Here is a 22416-nt window from a genome sequence, read left to right as displayed (position 1 = left end):
GAAAGAGGACAAGAGTTTGAATGATCCAATCAGATTGGATCAATTAAGGGCACATAATAATGTAATGACCCTACCTAACCACCCTTAATGAAACTAGGATAGCACTGACCTCATGGCTATTAATAGATATGTTTCTGACTGACAATACTGAGTATAGTCTGTTTCAAAATGTTATACCTGTTGATAGTAAAGCATTCATTACTATAAATACAGAACGTTATACCTGGAATGCAAAGTGATTGTTATACAATTGTGAATAACTATACAAATGTGAAGTAATATCTCTGCAATTGCAATAAACTGTTAATATACAAACATTCATAAAATTGCTAAATGAGTTAAAACTAATATGTACATAATTGTAAAAATACAATATCAAATATCGGCCACACACTTCCCCCCCACAAAGAAATGACGTCCTCGTCATTTGTCTTTACCGGTGATGAGATCCAAAATAGCATCTGATGCTCTGTGCTGTTGGCTGCCAAATACACCCTGGGCTAGGAGTGAACTAAGATAATTAGCTCGCACAAGCCATTCGGGTTGAGCTACTGCCGAGAGAGCAAATTCTCCTCCTGACATCCACTTTGGCTGTGTCCTAGCCCGTGTAGATCGCCGCGGTAGGGGAGCAGGAGTCTGCCTCTGGGGTGCTGCAGCTTGCTGTCCCTCCTCTGTATCTGCAGCAGTCATAGGATGATCTTGAAATTGTGTCTGTCCATGGGCATCATGATCAGCATCAGCAGCTTCTTCTTGAGATGGATTCTGTCTACGTGAGACATGATCAATATCATCAACTTCTTCTGTGACAACGATATTGTCTCCCGATTCTAGTTCCCGTTCTACTTCATCTTCAGTTGGCCTGTCTGCTGTATTGCCAGCAAACACTGACGTATCCACAGTATGTTCACAGATCCTGACTAACTCCTCATCTCCATCTCTATCTTCTCCATCATCAGATGCAACGGGAGCTGGCTGAGGTTTAAGTGAAGGTTTACTCTGTTTCCGTGGCTTTGGGACTGGTTTGGACTTCGCCATTAGTGGATCTGTTTTAGATGCAGGCGAAGCTTTACCGCACTTCCTCAGCTTTTGAACTGGTACTTCCTGTCCTGGAAGCGACCCAACTGGCAACAACAGATTCCGATGTAGAGTCTTCTTCTTCCCATCTCCGTTTTCCTTACCAACAACAAACACTGGGATGGAAGGAGTAGGTTGATCCAAAACGACATAAACATCTGATTCCCATCTATCCGCCAACTTATGTCTCCCGTCATAAGCAACAATCTTCACCAGTACACGGTCTCCTATCTCTAATATGGCAGCTCTGGCTGTATGATCATAATAGGTCTTCTGTTTTGACTGGGCCTTCTTAGCCGATGCGGAAGCTACATCATAGGCATGTTTGAGACGCTCTCGAAGAGATCTGGTATAATCCAACCTTGACATAGACTTTGATGGCTCGATATCAAGTCCGAAAGCGAGATCGACTGGCAAGCGAGGATGTCTCCCAAACATCAAAAAGAATGGAGATAGTGATGTTGTCTCATGGCGAGTACAGTTGTAAGCATGGACTAACGGTCCAACATGTGCCTTCCAATTCTTCTTGCTGTCTGGATCCAAGGTACCGAGCATGTTACAAAGAGTGCGGTTAAATCGTTCACACATCCCATTCCCCATAGGATGATAAGGGGTGGTACGTGACTTGTCAATTCTCAACAAATGGCATAGTTCGGTCATCAGTTTCCCAACGAAATTGGCACCTTGGTCTGAGTGAATCCTCTTTGGTAGCCCATAGTGGACTACAAAGTTATTGAAGAATATCTCAGCTGTGGTCTTTGCTGTCATATTCTTGGTTGGGTATGCTTGAGCATAGCGTGTGAAATGGTCCGTAATTACAAGAACATGTTCTTGTCCACCTCTGGAAGGCTCCAAACTGAGATAATCCATACACACTAGCTCTAAAGGCTGTGAGGTTTGAATGTTTACGAGTGGAGCACGACTTGTAGTAACTGTCTTTCGACGCAGGCACCTTGGACAGTTCTGCAGATGGAGTTCAACGTCCCTTGTCATCCCTGGCCAGTAAAACCTGTCTCTCAGGAGGGAAATTGTCCTGTCTCTGCCTGGGTGACCAATGTTGTCATGTAGACTAAGCAGAGCTGCTTGTCGACATTTAGATGGGAGGACCAGTTGCTCCTGATAAGCTCCATCAATACAGATTACTCTGTATAACACGCCTCTCTTCAGCCTGAAGTGATGGTAATTCTTCAGCAATGTAGTCATCTCCTTGTCCCCAATGTAGCGAGATCGATCTGGTTTCGTCCTTTTTGTGAGATATTGAATGATCTCAACTAAGGCAGGGTCCTTCGCCTGCAATCTTCTCCAGTCCCTTGCATTCAGGTCACATCTGTCTTCTGTCACTTCATCATCTCCAACTATGAAAGCTGATAGAGACAAACTCTCCACCAGGTTGGTTGTGTGAATAGTTCCACAGATGGCGCTAACCGAGTCCGTAGGAATGGTTTCCGTTGATTCTGATCTGTTCCAGTGTGGTAAACGAGACAGTGTGTCTGCATCAGTATTAGCTATTCCTGGTCTGTATCTTATGCTGAAGTTGTAACTTGCAAGGGCTGCAAGCCATCGATGTCCTGTGGCATCCAGACGAGCTGTGGTCAAGACATATGTAAGTGGGTTGTTGTCAGTCACAACTTCAAAGTGATGGCCATATAAGTAATCATGGAATTTTGCAGTGATAGACCATTTGAGACACAGAAATTCCAGTTTATGAGCTGAATAATTCCTTTCAGATGGACTCAAACTCCGGCTGGCATACGCAATGACACGAAGCTTGTCATCTTGTCGTTGATACAAAACAGCACCTAAACCATGCGTTAACGCATCAGTATGCAATTCAAAAGGCTGTGAATAGTCAGCGTACCCAAGTACAGGGGGTGAAGTAAGTCTGGTCTTCAGTGTCTGGAAAGCCTCACTTTGAACTAGACCCCAATTCCAATCAACACCCTTGGCTTGTTTACCTGACTTCTTGGATCCAGTCTTGGGCATAAGCTCTGACAAAGGTCGGGCAATCTTTGAGAAGTCCTTTACAAATTTTCTGTAGTACCCAGCAAACCCTAGGAACCGTCGAACATCCTCTGGTGTTGTTGGTGTTGGCCAGTCTTTGATTTTGTCCACCTTTTCTGGGTCAGCTTCAATTCCCCCCTCTGAGACAATATACCCCACATATCGGACTTTGCGTTTGAAGAATTTGCACTTCTTAGGTGCAAGCTTCAATCCACACTGCTCAAGTCTCCGGAAGACCAATTCCAACCGTTCAACATGCTCTTCATAAGTCTTTGAAAATATAATGAGGTCATCCAGGTAGATCAGACATATCTTGAGATGTAGACCTTCTAGACATTGCTCCATCAACCTTTGGTATGTGGCTGGTGCATTTGACAATCCAAAAGGCATCCTATTGAACTCAAAAAATCCGAGGGGGCCAACCGTGAATGCTGTCCTCTGTTTATGTGCCTCCTCTAATTCAACTTGGTGATATCCACTTTTCATATCCAAAACCGAGAAATATTTCATTCCACCCAAACAGTCCAATAATTCCTCAATGCGTGGCAGAGCATAAGAGTCCTTAATTGTCCGATTATTTAGCTGGCGAAAATCTATACACATCCTTAAACGTCCGTCCTTCCTCCTTGCTAAGACAACGTTAGAAGCCCAAGGGCTATGTGATGGCCGTATGACTCCTGATGATAGAAGCTCTTGTAGATGTGTCCGAACTTCATCATACATGGCTGGAGGGATACGCCTATGTCTCTGCTTGAAAGGAATGGGATTATCAAGGTCTATCCGATGACGAACTATATCAGAGTGTCCAAGATCTTCAGCGTGCTTAGAGAAAATGTCCTTAAACTTCATTATGACATCCAGTCCTGCCTGTAATTCATCTGATGTAAGTCCCTCTTTATCAATCTCCACTTGGTCGAGAAGTGTGGTAGAGTCTACTGGCAAACCAGGTGGTGGACTTTGAAGCGTGACTGGCTGTATCTCACAAAGTAGAGATCTGGGTGGTACTACAACTGTCCTGGTTGTAATATTGGAGACATGAACCTCTATTGTATCTGTTTGTAATCCATCATATGAAATTAGAGTAGGGGCTATGTCTACGTCATCTGGTAAATATGAGTGTAGAGTTGGCTGTAAAAGGGCACAAACGGTCGGTGACCTGATTCCTCTTGCAATGTATCCTCTAATGACGACATTACTGTTTGCGGGAATGACGACATTCCTTGCCTCTGCACTCTTAACTAGTCCCAGCTTGCCGCCATTACGTGAGAGATTCCTGTCATGCAAAACCATACTCCGATAGGCTAAATACCATGGGCTGTGTAAATCCGCTTTCTGTAAAAACCTTTGTCCGTGAGACTTCCTACAGTCATCAAGTAGATATCTCAAAATGTTTGTTCCAAGCAAAGCCGGTACACGAGCATTGTATCTTGTATCCGGTACAATCAGGAATAAGCAGTGTACTTCCTCCTTTGTGGCGACTCCTCTACCTTCAGCTGTAACACCAACTTCTATAAATCCTCTATACGGGAGAGATTCTCCTCCTGCACATTCGATATCTAAGACATCATCCAGTGGCTCTATGGGAATATGTTGCAAATGTTGAAGATAGAATGATTCTGAAAGTACTGATACTGTGGCTCCTGTGTCCAATAAAGCGCTAACTGGTACACTGTCAATCGCAATTTCCACTTCATTGGCTGTCCCCACCAATCTGCCGGGTATCTGCTTATCCTTAGGGCTCCCAAGTAAACCTATAGGTGGCCCTTCCCCATAGGCTTGGGAAAGTTTAAAGGGTGCCTAAGATGATCCAGTCTGACTCGACATCCCCGCGCAATATGGCCAAGATATCCACATCTGTAACATCTAGGTGGTCCATGTCTTTGTGGGTAACTGTTTGAAGATAGGCCGGATAACGACCCAGGTACGTCAGTGACATCTTGTCTCGGCTGTTGTTGATCCCCTGTAAATGATCTAGAAGATCCAAATGCAGATGGAGGGGTGAAGTATTTGTCCTTTGCTGACAGAGGGTGTCTGGGATAAGCATCTTCAACGTTAGACTTTGACGCATTTCCCAGGTATTTGTGGTATTTATTGGAAACTCTTTGGGCACTGGGTGGATTGTGTATTTGCTGTTGATTTACTTGTGCCTGAACCTGACTCTGTTCCTTCAATTCAGATACCTCCCTCCGGATCTCCTCCATCATGGCTTTAAGATCTGTAACTTCCTCCTTTGTTGCAGCAACACCAGATGGATTCAAGGTATTGACCATCTTAGCTGAGGCTGACTGCTTCTTCACAGGTACTGCGGACTTGTCTCTCCTCAAGTCAAATTCTGTTTCCCTCAAACAAAGTCGTAGATCATCAAAGTTGGTGATGGCATCAAACTTGTGAGCAGCTACACTCTTCAGTCCTGGCTTGAGTCCATCCCACATGCGAGTCCTCAGCATCTCGTCCTGTTCATCCTCTGGGATAGACCGGTGCTCTGTTATCTGGTATAACATATTCTCAAGCCTACAACCCCACGCAGTGACGTCTTCATCATCCCTTTGAGAACAACTGTAGAACTCAGACAGAAGAGTAGCTCTCCTTCTTAAGGTCCCAAAGGCACTCTTCATCTTGGTTAACAGGGTTTCAACCGTAGCATTTCGTCCGAGTTTCATGGCTATGAGAGCAGCTTCTCCTTTCAAAGATTTCCTAATAGCCTGCAGAATGACATCATGTGGATAGGTCTTTGACTGGAGTAGGCAATCCACTTCAAAGCGCCATAAGTCATAGGGAGTGTCTTTACCTACTTCTCCACTGAAGAAGGGTATCTTCGGGAAATAGTGAAAAGAAGCAGTTGGAGTCTGTTCTGCCTTGGCCGATGCTGATGGAGGGGGTGGTTTGACATCCGGCCCCTGCAATGGACCTTCTTGTTTGGACATGTCACCGAGCCAAGTCTTGAAGTCTTCCGTACTATCAGTCTTTGGTGACATTCCCATCTTCTCAAATATGGTGAGCATATTCTTGAGTTCTTCTTGAGTGAACTCCATAGTTATGATAGGCAGAGTAGCGATATTATTGGTGAATAATGCCTTCAGAAAGGGGAAAAGAGGTAACTACCCAAAGTAACCCACAGTTACTAAACCAAAAGCCAAATGTTAATCCAAATGAGTGCCTTCAGAGAAATATAACATCCACAGAGTAGAATTGCCTGTGGTAATAATGTACTGGATGTAAGCAACGCACCAATGTTACTGATGGAATTCAATAACAACTACTACTGGTAACCAACTAACTAAACACTAACACTAAAGCGACACTAAAGCGAACACTAAAGCGTTCTAAAGAAGGGAGTCATGTGTAAACGCCCATCAGCAAGTCAAGAAGCTGAAAGAAAAAACAAGTTAGTAATGTTCTGCATCATGCCTGGAATGAAATAAGTTGTCTTCAAACATCAACTTGAGAACAGCAGACTGGAAGCGGCGATTTCCAAACCCAAAAGTTGACTCCTGCAAACTAAGTCACTACTGGACAAAATAACTATATGTGACTTCAATTAGAAACTAAGTTAGACTGACCTAAATATCACTGAATATACTGATCCGAGTACAAACCCAACATATCAACCACTAACACATACTGTCCAGTTAGATATGAGAGATATACGAAGACAGTAAGTATTAATGTGCAAAGGACAGGGCAAGTGCAGTGGTGCAGCAGTCAATTGGTCAACTATTGTTTTTGGCTATATGATTATATGAATGGTTTACCAGTTATGTACTATAACTTAACTTTAATACTGGTTGGCAATACAGTTGTATGTATGTAGATTATTTTATTTTGATATTTATTTAGGCAATTGTAACCAGTATAAAGAATACCTTTATGGTGCAAACAAGAGTCAAACTACATCACTTACCCACACACAACCACACCAAGAAATCAATGACTATGGTAGAGGCAAACAAGTATAAATGAAACACAAACACCGTATGGTGTCAAGTGAACAACTAAGAACAGAATTAATCACATCTTTATTGCTTGGCTTTGGTAGGATGCAAGAAATATACTATAAAGTATCTAATAACTATGTGTTGGTATCAACGGAAGTGTTACATGATGAGCCGGCAATGTGACTGTAAACAAAAAAAAACAAAACCAAAACAACCTAGCTGCAGCAGTGGGGGACCAAGACAATGGTATACAACTGTACAATATGCAAGTATCGATGATATGAGCGTCTCTAGAAAGTCCACATAATTCAGGTGCACCACACAGTCCAGGTATGCTAAAACAGTCTTCACAACGATCTGTATAGAGCTATGATCACCTGGATCGGAATCTGCTGACTGGCTAACTCTGTTGACTGTCCTCTCTGGCTGTACTATCTCAAGGAATGATAGTCCTCACTGGGGGCTCCAATTTGTAACCGGGTTTGTGCGTGGATTATAATGACTCCAGGACACTGGTTACGGGTGTGAGAATATTTATTCCGTTCTAATAACGTCACCCTGAAACAACACATGATTCAAGAAATACATAAGTCATAATATATACAGGAGTTGTAAAAGGAGTTGTTTAGGTGAAATACTATCGTTACATATAAACTACAAGGGCGATCGTAATTGCCATGAATATTAAGTTAGGGAGACATATAAATACAGTAAACATGCCCCGATAAAGTATATACAGTACGCAAAACAACATAAATATACATTCCTACCCGGTGTATGGCACTAGGGTACACAGTGCAGCCCTGTCAAGCCGCCAAGTCAGTCAATCGCACGTATAATCTGTATAAACAATGATCAACGTTAAAGTTAGGATAACGTAAACTAAACATATACACTCTACCATTTCAACGCCTAGGACATAATATAACTAGTTCAAATTTCTATCACATTCATACATACATACGCACACACACACACCATACTTTCTCTCGTATATAAAATCAATCAATCAACCATCCAAAAGTGCAACCTTTACTCACGGAAGACTGAAAACCCTTCAATGAAATGGATAACTTATTTGAATTCATATTAAATATTACACACTAAAATATTATTGAATTACTAGCAAGCTTTGTAACCCTAACACGCCGAGACTAACTTGTACAAATACATACAAGTTGCAGTTTATATTTACACATAAATTACAGCTTTTATTAACACATAAACATCAACAATATAGCATTTAAAGGTATACACACTAATTAATTGATATAAAGATTAAACTGACCTTTGGTGGTGTTCTAAGATGGTATTATCCAGCACGCTATAAATGTCTTGTCAGTGCAGGCAAAGAGAGTGGAGTGAACACTTGGGTTAGTGAAAGAGGACAAGAGTTTGAATGATCCAATCAGATTGGATCAATTAAGGGCACATAATAATGTAATGACCCTACCTAACCACCCTTAATGAAACTAGGATAGCACTGACCTCATGGCTATTAATAGATATGTTTCTGACTGACAATACTGAGTATAGTCTGTTTCAAAATGTTATACCTGTTGATAGTAAAGCATTCATTACTATAAATACAGAACGTTATACCTGGAATGCAAAGTGATTGTTATACAATTGTGAATAACTATACAAATGTGAAGTAATATCTCTGCAATTGCAATAAACTGTTAATATACAAACATTCATAAAATTGCTAAATGAGTTAAAACTAATATGTACATAATTGTAAAAATACAATATCAAATATCGGCCACACCGTACTTTTCAAAATCATCAAAGAACCATAAGCCTGATGTATATATGATAGAAATTTTCAAAGACTTTGCAGTTTTCATTTTCAGTTTCAGTTTCAAATGAGCCCTTCCCTCATCTTCTAAGTATCCGGTCGCCATAGAAATGTGGAAAATACAAATTATCCAACTATCCAATTACTACACTTAATCACTAGACTGACAAGTACCGCAAGCTTTGTCCAAAAGTATGTAACTGTTTAAGAGTTCTGTTACTTTCACTTTCGGCAACTTTCACCCTGTCAGGAAGAAAAGGAATATAAAAGCCACCAGTTCACGATAATACCAGTCCGAATAGCAAGTTCCAACAAGAACTACTACATGTATTAATTTTATAATATCATCAAACCACCTTTAGATTTCTGCTATAGAAAAGAAACCGAACTATCTTTGACTATCAAACTTCAACATTAACAATCACTAACTACGTAGTAAACATCGACAGCAATTTGTAGTCACCATTAATGCTGCATATCTCCTATAATCACCCTTGTTTTGTATCAGCACATGTCGCACCGGTAAAAAAATGAACTTTCATTTCCCAATCCCTTTCGATCAATCATTGCTGGAAATTGATGGATACTAAAACTAGTTTGCAAATGAATGGGCTATCACTGCATTGAAATGACCTCATTTGATCGTTTTGTCAGGGGCACTTTGCTACAAGAACATGAAGGGCTTCTACTGATAAAAGGGAATACACTGTGGAATGTTTTGTCTTTCGCAGAGAACATACTGAAGTTTACATAATGCCCGCGGTGTGTAGGGAGGCTATTATAAATCATTATTCAAAGTTAATCTGCCCTTTAGAATTCCATTCTTTTTCTGGTGATATGGCGACATGACTAGCTCTGAGTACTTACAAAAGCGATAATGAAATACAGTATTGTAATGTTTATCTTTTGAAATATTTACGCCCTTCCTTAATGAGAAATCTTTATTTTTTATTTCTTCGTTGATTGTAACGTGTCGGTTTTAATGTAATGTTATTAGCACTTATAGAGCATCGGTTAAGATTTCATAAAAATCCATCACTTTGAAGACGGCCTACAACAGTTGCTATTTGTCCGAGTCAGTATGCTTAGATATATGAAGCAAAGGACGATGCACATTTTGTAGGAGGTTCTGTTTTCGTGGACTGATGTGTATTTGTAGCACACTGAAGTACAGGAGAGTAAGGCAACACGATGTCTAAGCTTACTGTATCGACACTGACACTTTGTATCTTATTGTTAAATGCACGTCTCTCGTTCGGGGCAACTGCCAAAGTGTTTACCCCTTCTGAAAATGTTTCCGCAGCGGGTCAGGAATTTATTCTTGACTGTTTGAAGAGATGTGCTTGGTCTGATAGCTGCTTGGCTACCATCATGTTGGCGGAGAACCGAACGTGTAGCCTCATAACTATGTCCAGGCTGCAGGATATGAAGATCTCCGATGTCACGTACAGACAGGTGGGTCACGATTAATGTAGTGTTAAGAGAGTGAGCGAGTTTAGTTTTCCGCCACCTTTTGCAATATTCCAGTAATATCATGACGGAGAACACCAGTACACACTGTATTCATGTGTGGATTCGAACCCGTATCTTCTGCGAATGTTTTAACCACTAGCTTCCCCCATCTCCCCTCATTGTTCTAAAATCATTTCGACCTGTCACGTCTCGGGAATAATAACAGATGGAGAACTATTGGCATGCTTCACGAAAGTGTGTAGTTGTCCGTTCTGTTTTTTTTTCAGCAGTATCATACCTTGAAATATTCGTCATTTTCATGTTCAACCCGAAGCAGTAAGCGTTTAACTCTGATTTTCTTCTCTTCTGATTCTGTGTCCAACATTATGTTAAGACAATATTTCCATATTTCAGACGTACCCTACCCCGTGTGAAAATGGCGGCTACTGGTCAAATTCAAGAATGGAGCATTGCGATTGTTTTGGCAGTTTTGCTGGTAGGTACTGCCAACGGTATTGGTATGGTAAGTATTGACGTTATCCTTATCATTTTTTAATATTATTTTTCAAAAACAAAACTCATACCTGGAAGAATCTGTAAAGGCAAACGAGAAACTATGTAAGATAGTTACTACCACTGCCCCCACTTTCGTTATATACTTGTAATATACAAAATAATGACAACGATAATGTCAACACACAGATCCTATGTGTAGTCGGGTACCTGTCATGTACAAATGATGCATTAAGCAGTTAGAGTACATAAGTGTTAGTGGGTGAGTTTAGCTGTACGCACCTTTTAGAAACATTCCAGCAATATCAAGACGAGGTCACCAAACTGGACTTTACCCATTGTGCCCATGTGGGGAATCGTACATGGCCTTATGCGTAGAGCGAACGCTTCAACCACTACGCCACTGTCACGTTTTATTTAAGGAACAGGATTAATCACTTTGGTACCCACATGCAGGAATTAAGTAATATTACATGTTTGAAGCTGATAGTTTTGGATCTGTTGAGGCTTTTCGTTTTTGTTTTTGTGGGGCGGTGGGGTAGCCTAGTGGTTAAAGCGTTCGCTCGTCACGCCGAAGACCCGAGTTCGATTCCCCACGTGGGTACAATGTGTAAGGCCCATTTTCTGGTGTCCCCCGCCGTGATATAGCTGGAATATTGCTAAAAGCGGCGTAAAAACCAAACTCCCTCCCTCCCTTTTGTTTTTGTTTCAAAACCATTTTATCACTGGCATTCCTTTTCCAAGGCTTAATGGGGTTTTTTTATAAAGCAGTTGTGTTTTATGATCCCACTGGCTTTTGATCTAAATGCCAATTTGTAAATGTCTGTATGATTAAATGTTACATAACATAGCGTAACAGTCCATTTGTAAAGCGCAAACTCCATGCCCATTGCATGCTCTAAGCGCACAGTTGTGAGAATATACAGAGACGATACGATTGCCTGAAGAGATAGGTGTAAGAGCTTGTTTTGAAGGTTGAAAGTGACCCTGAAAGATTTTACTACAGGTGGTAAAGTGTATTTACTTTATTCTGTGATAAAAGAAATTGAGCTGAACGGACACTTAGCACATTTTTACATTATTTCTAAATGATGAACGATAAATAAATTTAAACAGGATGTTTACCCTAAAACTGGTTGTCTCACCAACCCTGTTTCATTATCAGATTGCAGCGAGGGATACAGGACTGGAGCAACAGGCAAGGGTGTCTTCACGGTCGAACCTAATACCTTTTCCTCGCCATTCGAAGTTTACTGCGATTTGAGGTTTGGAGGAAGAACCTACATTCAGAGGCAGCAGCATGGCATCAACTTCAACAGAACTTGGCGAGACTATCGAGAAGGATTTGGGAATGCCACAGGTGATCACTGGCTTGGTTTTGAGAAAATACGAGCGATGAATGACCGGGCGATATGTCAGCTTGTGATTCGTCTCTCTTACAACCCCAGATGCTGCCCGACATATAAACAAGGCAACTTTAAAAACTTCAAGCTAACTGATGAAGATGATGGATACAGATTGACATTTGACAGTTTACCCGAAGGACAATCCAGTAAAAATCGTCTCAATGACACGTTAACAGAGCTGAAAGGGGCTAAATTCAGCACCTACGACAGAGACAATGATGATAATCCAACTGGAAGTTGTTCACAAATTCACGGAGCTGGATGGTGGTTCAAGAACTGTGCACGTTGCAACCCCAATGGCCGACTAAATCCAGGTGCAGTCAATATCAGTGGAGATCCTGAAGAGGTGTTCTGGGAGGGAGATCCTAGAAGAGTGTCCGAGGTACACATTGCTATACAATGCGATTGACACCTGACTTATGTCGCTCGTCAAGATGAATACCTCTTTCCTTCACACATATGGGCGCACATTCCTGGAACCTGATTTCTTTGTGATAACGGGGAGCCTCTGTCTGTTTTACAATATTTATCAGCGATGTATCCAGTAACTGGAGATAGCTGTACTGTTCAGTATATGAATTATAATGGCAGATTTAACGCCTGGTCGACACACGGGTTTGAAACTAGAACACCACCACCACCTCCTCCCCAGTCACCTCACCCAACACCCTACGACACAGGTGTAATCGTTTTTTGACATGCACCAGCTCATTTAATCTGTCACCTGTCAACATGTCTACTTATACATCCCATGGGAATAAAGGGTAAATACGCAAACGGGCATGATCGTTTCGTGAACTGATGTTGTTTAGTAAGACATCGCGGAATTCAGTGAAACACGTAAAGAACCAGGGCCCCGTTTCACAAGGCTATCGTAGCACCACGACTTTTGTACTTCCTTTACTTCAACATGGACTTACGGCAGTCGTAGTGCTGCGATAGCTTTCTGACATAGGGTCCCGGTTCTTCGGCGTGACGAGTCTACGTTACAGTATAGGAGGTACGACACACGTAGAGTTAAGATAGCTTTGTGACATAGGGTCCCGATTCTTCGGCATAACGAGTCTACGTTACAGTATAGGAGGTATGACACACGTAGAGTTAAGATATCTTTGTGACATAGGGTCCTGGTTCTTCGGCGTGACGAGTCTACGTTACAGTATAGGAGGGGCGACAGTCGTAGCGCTGCAATGGCTTTGTGAAACAAGAACCTGATGCGTTCGACATGTTAAACAGAGGTACCAGATCACTATCGTTACATGTCATACATGAAGTTACTGTATACTCTGTTTCCTTGGTTTGACTTCAGAGCTAGATTTAAGACGACTGTACCATATAGTAAATGCCTGTAGGCTGTTATGGTGGACGGGTCTCTGTTGAACGACAAAGAAAGGTCATTTCATCAAACGAGCGTACAGTCTCTTGTCAGTCTGCTAGGCCCTACAGAAGCCTCAACATGTGTCCAGAATTTTAACATTGCAAGAGCGTTTAGTTGGACATGGCACTGACACGTGACATAATCATTCGTTTGCATATGCAGCCTCCCGTATGTCTGTCACAGCAAAAAATGTCCAGTCACAGCAAACCAACAACACACAACAAAATTATATCATTCGGTCAGTCCGATAGCCAACAATACTTCGATTTGGCGGTGCTAAACGATATGCCAGCGGTAATATTACAGTCAGTGAGTGAGTGAGTTTAGTTTTACGCCTCTTTTTGCAATATTCCCGCAATATCACGGCGGGGGACACCAGAAAATGGGCTTCACACATTGTACCCATGTGGGGAATCGAACCTGGGTCTTCGGCGTGACGAGCGAACGCTTTAACTACTAGGCTACCCCACCGCCCCGGTAATATTACAACGATAGCTTCATGACAACAGTTGTCTGAATGAAATTTCAGGGACATGTCGTCACAACAAAGATCACAAAGGTTAAAAACATTCATACTATCTCTAGTATATAGCTTACACTTGTGAAGAGTCATAAATAGTATACAACATAGATAGGGATAAAGACAAGACGGCGTTCTTCAAGTTATAATGACGGTGATTTAGGACAGACTGATGTGGTAGGTGATGTACATAAATAAACATCTTCTACTATAGGTAGAGTGCTAACACGTTTGTACTTGATAAATGCCAATACCGTTATAAGGTGATTGTTGCGCACAAGGTTGAGCAAACCTTCAATACTATTTAAATATATTAGCTTCGCAGCTGGCTTGCTACGCGCCTGGTGTTCGCTTCAAGGCTGAGTTCAAGACTAATTTTATGATCGGAAACAACTAAGCTAGGTAAAATTATTGATTTGTTTGAAACTTCTTGTGTTGCTGAATGCCACATTCGCCAGTATTCTAGCTATAATTATGGCGAGCTAGGTATAAATTGTTTCCTAAATAGAATAAGGAATGGCCTACAAATACTGACGACACTTCAAGAATGCATATTAATATACTGACGTCAGTATGCGCAGTTTATCCACTTAAACCGTACACTGCACTAGCGTTTAACAGCTTGGAAGTCTGTGAATGCCAGGTTATCTCTCACGACTAAAGCTTGTAATGCAGGATAGAAACAGACACCACAACTATTTTTTTCGTTCGAAATGGAATGAAGCATTACTAATATCACAACACACAGTGCATCAGATAGGTATCGATCGGATTGTCTTGAATATTTATGCATAGGGTTAATGCACACGTGTTAGTATTTTGGGATTTTGTCGATTCATAATGTCTTTGACATTGTCTTTGTCAGGTATTTTATTCGTTTGTATTGTTTCTTTTGTGTTGTGTTAATCTGTTGTTTTGTTTTTGGTTTCTATGAATTGGTTTGGGTTTTTCTGTTAGATTTTGGAGGGTTGGGTCTGTGTTGTTGTTGTTGTTTATTTCTGTTTATTTGATTATTTCTTTTCTACTTTCTTTTGGGGGGAATGGGTGTTGCGGGGGGAGGGGGGTTGATGGCGGGTGTGGTCATATTGATTGAGGAATTTGGCCTGTGACTATCTTTTGTATCCCTATACATTCAACCCGGGAAAAACTCAATGTTTGGTGTGCGAGATTCTGATTGAAGCACTTGCTGTGCGACAGTGGGTTATCTCCCTTGAAGCGCCGTGAGAATTCGCGGTTTATAAAACAGATCGATACAAGGAACTGTAAACTTTTTCTTAGAATTAAATTATACATAATGTGGGAAAATTCATAATCAAACTTAATACTAAGACTGTATGGCAAATTTCAACGTCATTTTTATAGGTTATGTGGACAATATTTTAATAACTTTTGATAACTGTGTATTTTTACAAGAAACAATCTGAAAGTAATTACATGTGTCACCGGCATTTGGAGGGTAGTGAAGTCCCAAGAGAGCCTGTAAGCGTAGACAGACACATGTAAAACGTGTGTGAGCGAGAGAGAGGCTTGTAGGTGTATGCCCGAGAGTTGGTGTGCGTGTAAGACAGACAAACATAGAGGGGGGCTTTTGTGCGAGAGGGGGGCTTGTAGGTGTATACCTGATATATAGCGGATGTGCTTGTAAGATAGACACACTTATAGTGTCCCTAACCGACTGAATATCGACGTGAGGGTACGCGTTCCACCCGACTAACGTTCGGTAATAACGAACTGCACGTAACCAAAAGTTGAAATACGTCATTATATTGTTGATGACAAACTGCAATGATGATGGAGGTAGAGGTTTTGAGCTTGTATCTTGGCGAGATTCTCTCACCAACAACGTTGTTGTTCTTGTTGTTGATGTTGTTGTTCAATATACACGGATCAATGTTATGCATATATAAGAAACAGATCTAGAACCATTGAGAAACGAACAAGAAACATAGTGCTTGCTCCCTTCGTGAAAATACTGAATAGCTCGATTAGGAGGATCATTTTACCACCACAGTTCAGATTCCGTAACACTACTAACAGATTACAGGTTTTTTTATCACGAACTAACAGAGAGATCGTGAAGAAGAAAGGAATACAATCTTATTAACATGAGATAATTTAATCTGAAACAATGCTTACCTGGCTTAACTGTAGTCAACATAAAGTAATGTACAGTGTCCAGTACACAGGAAAGAATGAAACTGGTCTTTTCTGTGGTGATTAATATATATTAGGCACTAAAAGAAACAGGGTATACAAAAAATTAAAATCTCAATTTATCAAACATCTTTCTTTCTATATCCATGTGAATGTAGGCCATCGGTCTATGATACAGATACATTTACAGCCTTCAAGCTACGGTGACGCCGATTATAAGCATAAAATATGAACACGGCAAGACTTCGTAAGAAGATAGGAGTAGCATTACACATTAGTCGGTTGAATTTACACACATGTGTAAACAAGTGTAGACACATAAGGATTTAAACTCAGAAATAATGACATGTATCCAACATGCGTGCACGAGCCACACTCCGTGACGTCAGTGGTTTCCCCCTTGAGACGTGCAATACGTTGTTGCACGTGCATTTTGGATAAGAGAAACAGAGCAAATGAATGCTAAACAACACTGTCACTTTAGAAAGCTGAACCCCTGTCCTTGCGATCGTTCAAAAAATGAAACGACTATTGAAACGCATAGCATGCCAAGACTAATGTCTGCACAACGTCATGTGGCCATTGGGATGGTCCGTAGGGGAAGGTCTCAACGACACCTGGCTGCACATTTTCACTGCCACCCGAACAGCATTTCTGCACTGGTGAGACGCTACTACAACACAAATGACGTCATCGACCGGCCACGTTCTGGACGTCTACGTGTAACAATGCCAAGACAGGACAGATGGACAAGGGTGACCCAAGGTTTCAGACTGCAGTGATGACTGCCCAGACCACACCACTACGTCGCCGTTTTCACCCCAACACAGTTCGACAACGTTACGTCATCACGGGATCAGACTACGACGTTCCCCAATACGACCTACCTTGACACAACGTCGCCGAGTGTGGAGCCGAAATCATTTCCGCAGACTGGTGGAGAAATGTTGTTTTTACAGATGAGTCCAGGTTTTACATTTCCCATAGTGATGGACGTCAACGTGGAAGAACACGACACACAGGTCAGTGTCTTGAAGAATCGTCTTGGCGGTCATGGTTCCGTGATGCTTTGTTGTGGAATAACAGCACGCCAAAGAACTCATGTGGTGATTGTTCAGGTCAACTTAACTGTTGTGGGCTACAGGGATCAGATTCTTGTACCTGTGGCAATTCCTTTTCTGCAACGTCATGATCCTGGGTAAACATTTCAAAAGGAAAATGCCCGCCCTCATACGGGAAGGGTTTCTATGGATTTCTTGCAACACCACAACGCTGACATATTGCCTTCGCCTGCAAATTCACTGGGTCTCTCCCCGATAGGGCATGTTTGGTACGAGATGGATCGACGTCTACGCCGTTTTCCTCATCCGCCAGATAACGTCCTTGACAGAACTTGGGAGAATCTGGCGTGACGTCCCACAAGCCTTCCTTGCACGTTTGATAGGCTCTATGCGTCGTCGATGCATTGTTGTTCTCAATGCCTATAGTGGACGTACCCGCTATTGAGCTTGTGAAATCGACGTTTGACCCCTGTTCCGCTTGTGGACACGTGACGTCATTGTGATTTACTTTTCAGGTGAAATTCTCCCGACTTGTTATGGTCTCATGATCTCTCCATTAAAGTTTATATGTACCTTTGACATTGTTATCGTACTTTTCAACTGGGATAATATTTTTGTGGCTAGTATTGTTCAGTCATACATTATTCCGTAGAGTCAAAGTGGCTTCACGTCCTCCTGGTGGAGATTGTCTTCTCCTTCGACACAACCGGTTCCATGAACGCCTGTCTGACAGAAATAAGAGGTCGACTCCAGAACATGATACAGCGATTCCAAGCTGACATCCCGCCATCTAAATAGCCGTCTTCGCACATGGTGACTATTGTACCAAATCAAATGTCACAAAATTTATCGACTTCTCACCAACGTCAAGAAACTCTGTGACTTTGACATGGACGCCAAAGGTACCGGGGACACTGATGATGGCTACGAGTGTTGTCAGACAGGTTGGAGAGAAGTTGCCATCGACGACAACCCACACGAAGCAAATTTCACAGCTAATAAACGAAAGATCGACTGGAGAGATAAATTTTTAAGTTGAATTGTTCATATTTGTTTTAAATATTTTTTTCAGGAGGTCGGCATCTTAAACTTGAAAACTTTATAAATACATTTGCTACAGAGAGCATGGAGTAGACATCCTTCAGGTAAGTTGAAGAAACGTTTTTTCGTATTTGCCCCTATACCGCAATCTCGCTATATCTTTTGCTGCTGAAGCTTAATTTCAATACACGTCTCTATGGCTAATGTATTGACTGTAATTCCACAGGTTTGGCTATAACTGTTAAATCTTGGCTGTAAGTGGGTCTCTCTTATATGCACCTTTTTCAGGATTACGAGAAAGAGGTCCGACGACGCCACGCAGACGGCACACTCAGCACAGACATGGATGAAATGTTTTCATCACTACAGGATGGAGTAGCCTCCCCTCCCTTGCCAAAGACGCGTACGAAGACGTCAGCCAGCATTGCTGAAGAAGATTAGACAGTACCTGCCTTAAAGAAGACGACATCTATGCAAGGAGCTACACAGGCAACGAAGAAATCTGCTGTTGCTGTCAAGGAGAAGGTGAAGGTTCCCCACAAAAAAGCACCCAGTCAAGGGTCCAAACGCAGAAACGTAGACCTACCACAACACAGAGAACCAAATCACTGAAGGTAAAGTGAAAGTAACAATTTCAATTCTTAACACTAAAAAGGGTTGTGACAAACATAACATATGAGGGTGAAAACTGAGCAATACTGAGGAAAACAAATAAGTGAACAAATAATACTACAACAGTTCCTTTATCTTTTTCCCGTTTCGTGGTAAGCTTTGTATTGAGCACCGTTGGTGAAATTCTGATTATAAACAAAACAATGCAATGAAGAAATTTTCAGTGATTATACACACTATAAATATTAATGTATTTTTAAAACCATCTTCAGTCCTGTCATATTTTGATTCGCCCTATTCATCTGTAATATGATTCCGATAGCTATCTGATAAATTTACACATTTCACAATGGCCTGGGACTATTTGCCCAAACGCAACCAACGATCAGGTCAGAAAATGTTGGCTGAGACAGGTCACCGCGTGATTTTATCGCTTGACTATCACTTGATATAAGAACAGGGTGGCTATCCCGACAGTACTATTATAGTGAGTCTGAAGGTAAACTGATTTATAGACGTGATATTCATTTGATATGTATCAGTTGTTTTGAAGTAATCCAAAATCATTTCACACAAATGTATACATTTTATTCATGTTAGTACAAACAGTAATATTAAAATAACCCATCGGTACCGATATATAACTCCATATCCATTTGTTCCTAATAAAGAATTACTCGAAACTCGCATGTTGCAGTCTTAACTAAATTGCTCAGTACCATTCCAGCTATATCGCGGCCGTCTGTAAATAATCGAGTCTGGACTAGAAAATCCAGAGATCAAAATCAAGATGCTCGATCTACATAACTGACCACCTCATCCCGTTACGACAAGCGGTGGTTGCTGTAGAAAAATTGTAACCCTGAACTTTACCGCAGGGTATTTACATAGAGGAAATATATATTCATTACACTTCACACAGCAAAAATGACTCTACTTCCTCCTGCTGGTCTTCCGGAAGTTGTCTTCTCCGTCGACACAACCGCATCTATGAGAGGATGTCTGGCTGAAGTTAGAAGTCGACTCCAGGACATGATACAGCGACTCCAGGCTGACATCCCCGCCATCAGAATTGCCATCTTCGTCCACGGTGATTACTGTACCAAATCTATATACGTCACAAAGTGGATCGACTTCACCACTGACGTCAAAGAACTCTGCGACTTCATCATGAACGTCGAATATCCAGGAGGAAAGGCAGATGGTGGCGAGTGTTACGAGTTTGTTCTCAGGCAAGTTGGGGAAAAGTTGTCATGGACACCAGGATCTAACCGTGTTCTCGTCGTTGTTGGGGATGATGACCCCCATGGTCCGGACTTCAGAGACAATGCACAAAAGATCGACTGGAGAGAGGAGACTCACAAACTAAAACAAATGGTAAGCTCAGTTCCTCTGAATTCAAATCAGTTTAGCTGGCCATTTCACTGCGGACCGGAGACAAAAAAACACTCTCTGGACAATGGTAAGGCCAATTCATCTCAGTCCTTAACTATGTACGTGTACATGCTAAACACGATCTAGAAAGTTCAAACATCGTCAATGTGTTTATTGCACTTGAACAACATAAAGGAATAGGAAGCTTACTATATTCTTTCAATGTGTAATGAATATATTTTAGGAAGTAAAGATCTACGGTATTCAATGCAACAACAGGGCGATGGAGTTTTACCAGATCATTTCCACAGAGACAGAAGGTCGACATCTTATATTAGGCAACTATACGAATATTATTGACTTCCTCATGGCTATCTGCTACAGGGAGTATGGGCCGGATATCCTTCACGTAAGTTGAAATGCCTGTTCTTAACTGTATCACAAGCCTTTTAGGATCCTGCGCTGCTTTCAGAAACCTGCAGAATAGCTGTCAGGCTAATCTTCTGCTTAACAGTGAGATTTGTCCTTTCCTTCACCAGGTGTATGAGAAAGAGGTTCGAGCCCGTCGTGGTGATGGTGCGCTCAGCGACAACATGGAAGGAATGTTTACATCCCTGCGTGATGTTAAAGTCTCCCCTCCTCCAAGGAAAAGGACTATTACAATCGGTGCTGCAAAGATCAAAGATCTCAAGTCTCCCACCTTAAAGAAGACAACAACCAACAAGAAAGTCCTTAAGGCCAAACCTAAATCAGTCAGAACGAAATCAGTAAAGGTAATAATCGCGATATATATATATATATATATATATATATATATATATATATATATATATATATATATATATATATATATATATATATATATAACGCGATGATACGGAGTTTCTAGAATATATTCGACTGTGGTCAAATGAAGCAGTCTGAAATGAAAAATAAATCATGTTAACACTCATTCGATTATGACCAGTTTAATAAAACCTTTGATATGATTTCATTATTTCAGAAACCAACAAAGGTTGTTGCACCTCTTTTGAGAAGAGAGGAAGTCTCTGAGAACACCTTCAGCTTGAGAAACATGGACTGGTCACATTGGATCAAGGTTATCTCCCCTGATCTTCCTCTCAAACTGGGTGTACAATGGGAGAAAAGACGGGGTGCCAACCCTGGATTCAGAAAGAAGACAGTTTTCAAGGTCAGCAACAATAAACCAGCTCTTTACGAGGTTGGTGTTCAGAAAACCCCATACGGACGAAAGTTCGTAGTATTTAGCAAGTTCTGTCGCCATATTCCCGATAATGTTAAGTGGGAAACACGGCTTTTCGGAAACAAAAATGTTAAAGCTCAGGTCAACAATGTTGTGTCTCAGAACTGCAGTGTGTATGTGCGGAGGGTGGTGTACAGAAGAAGATCAAGTCACCTTAAAACTTTAGCATTGCTAAAATCATATGACTATGCATGGAGACATTCGAGATCACGCTCTTGTGCCCGACATGTGTCCAAGCAAACCTGCACGATCTCATCCGACAAAATGTAATTATCGCAGAAGATGGATTTGAAATCTGACTCTCAAGTTTCAGTTTGATTCCGTATGATTTAATCGACATGTACATGGTAAGAGGGAGTGCGTAATTTAAAATTTAAAGTCGATTTAGTTTGTTTTGGGTATTTATTCCATTGTTTTGTTTTTCTGTTGTTTGTGGGGTTTGCTGTTTTGTTTTGTTTTTGTTTTTGTTTTGTTTTAATTTTGTTTTGTTGTTGTTGTTTCTGTTTGTTTGTTTTGTGGGGGTTTGGTTTCTTTTGTCTTGAGTCTGTGTGTGTGTGTGTTGGTCAGGGGTAGTGGTTTGGGGGAGGTATTCACATGGAGCCAGTCCTGTTTGAAGGCTGCAAGCAATTGTTCCTTGGTCTTTGCTGCACAATGTTTTGTCTTAATGTCTTAACTTGCTATGTGTAGGAATGACATGTGGCTTAGGCACTACCCAGGTGTTCTCGTTTAAAGCATCAATCAACACGCACTTTAGGATGGTCTGCCAGTGTCTGAAAGCGGTTATGTGAGACACTGGGTTATCTCCCTTGGACCACTTGGCGAATTCGAGG

At 41.4% G+C, this 22416-nt stretch overlaps 3 protein-coding genes across 3 annotated transcripts; 2 read left to right on the top strand and 1 right to left on the bottom strand.

Annotated features, from left to right (window-relative positions):
• Nucleotides 1-423: 423 nt before the first annotated feature.
• Nucleotides 424-1737, bottom strand: LOC137292037 (uncharacterized). Its single transcript, XM_067823589.1, has one exon. It carries the CDS (start codon nt 1732-1734, stop codon nt 424-426), a length of 1311 nt encoding a protein of 436 aa, XP_067679690.1. The 5' UTR covers nt 1735-1737.
• An 8265-nt stretch (nt 1738-10002) lies between these two features.
• On the top strand, nt 10003-18777 carry LOC137292036 (fibrinogen-like protein 1). The gene is made up of 5 exons (XM_067823587.1): nt 10003-10266; nt 10678-10786; nt 11942-12564; nt 17194-17256; nt 18625-18777. The coding sequence occupies exons 1-5, from the start codon at nt 10003-10005 to the stop codon at nt 18775-18777; spliced, it is 1212 nt and encodes a 403-aa protein (XP_067679688.1).
• A 1098-nt stretch (nt 18778-19875) lies between these two features.
• On the top strand, nt 19876-21856 carry LOC137291679 (uncharacterized). Its single transcript, XM_067823108.1, has 4 exons — nt 19876-20325; nt 20567-20731; nt 20862-21095; nt 21326-21856. Exons 1-4 carry the CDS (start codon nt 19876-19878, stop codon nt 21854-21856), a joined length of 1380 nt encoding a protein of 459 aa, XP_067679209.1.
• Nucleotides 21857-22416: the final 560 nt, after the last annotated feature.

This window comes from Haliotis asinina, chromosome 7 (genome assembly GCF_037392515.1).
Source record: "Haliotis asinina isolate JCU_RB_2024 chromosome 7, JCU_Hal_asi_v2, whole genome shotgun sequence".
NCBI lineage: Eukaryota > Metazoa > Mollusca > Gastropoda > Lepetellida > Haliotidae > Haliotis > Haliotis asinina.
This window is presented reverse-complemented; position numbering and strand designations above follow the sequence as displayed.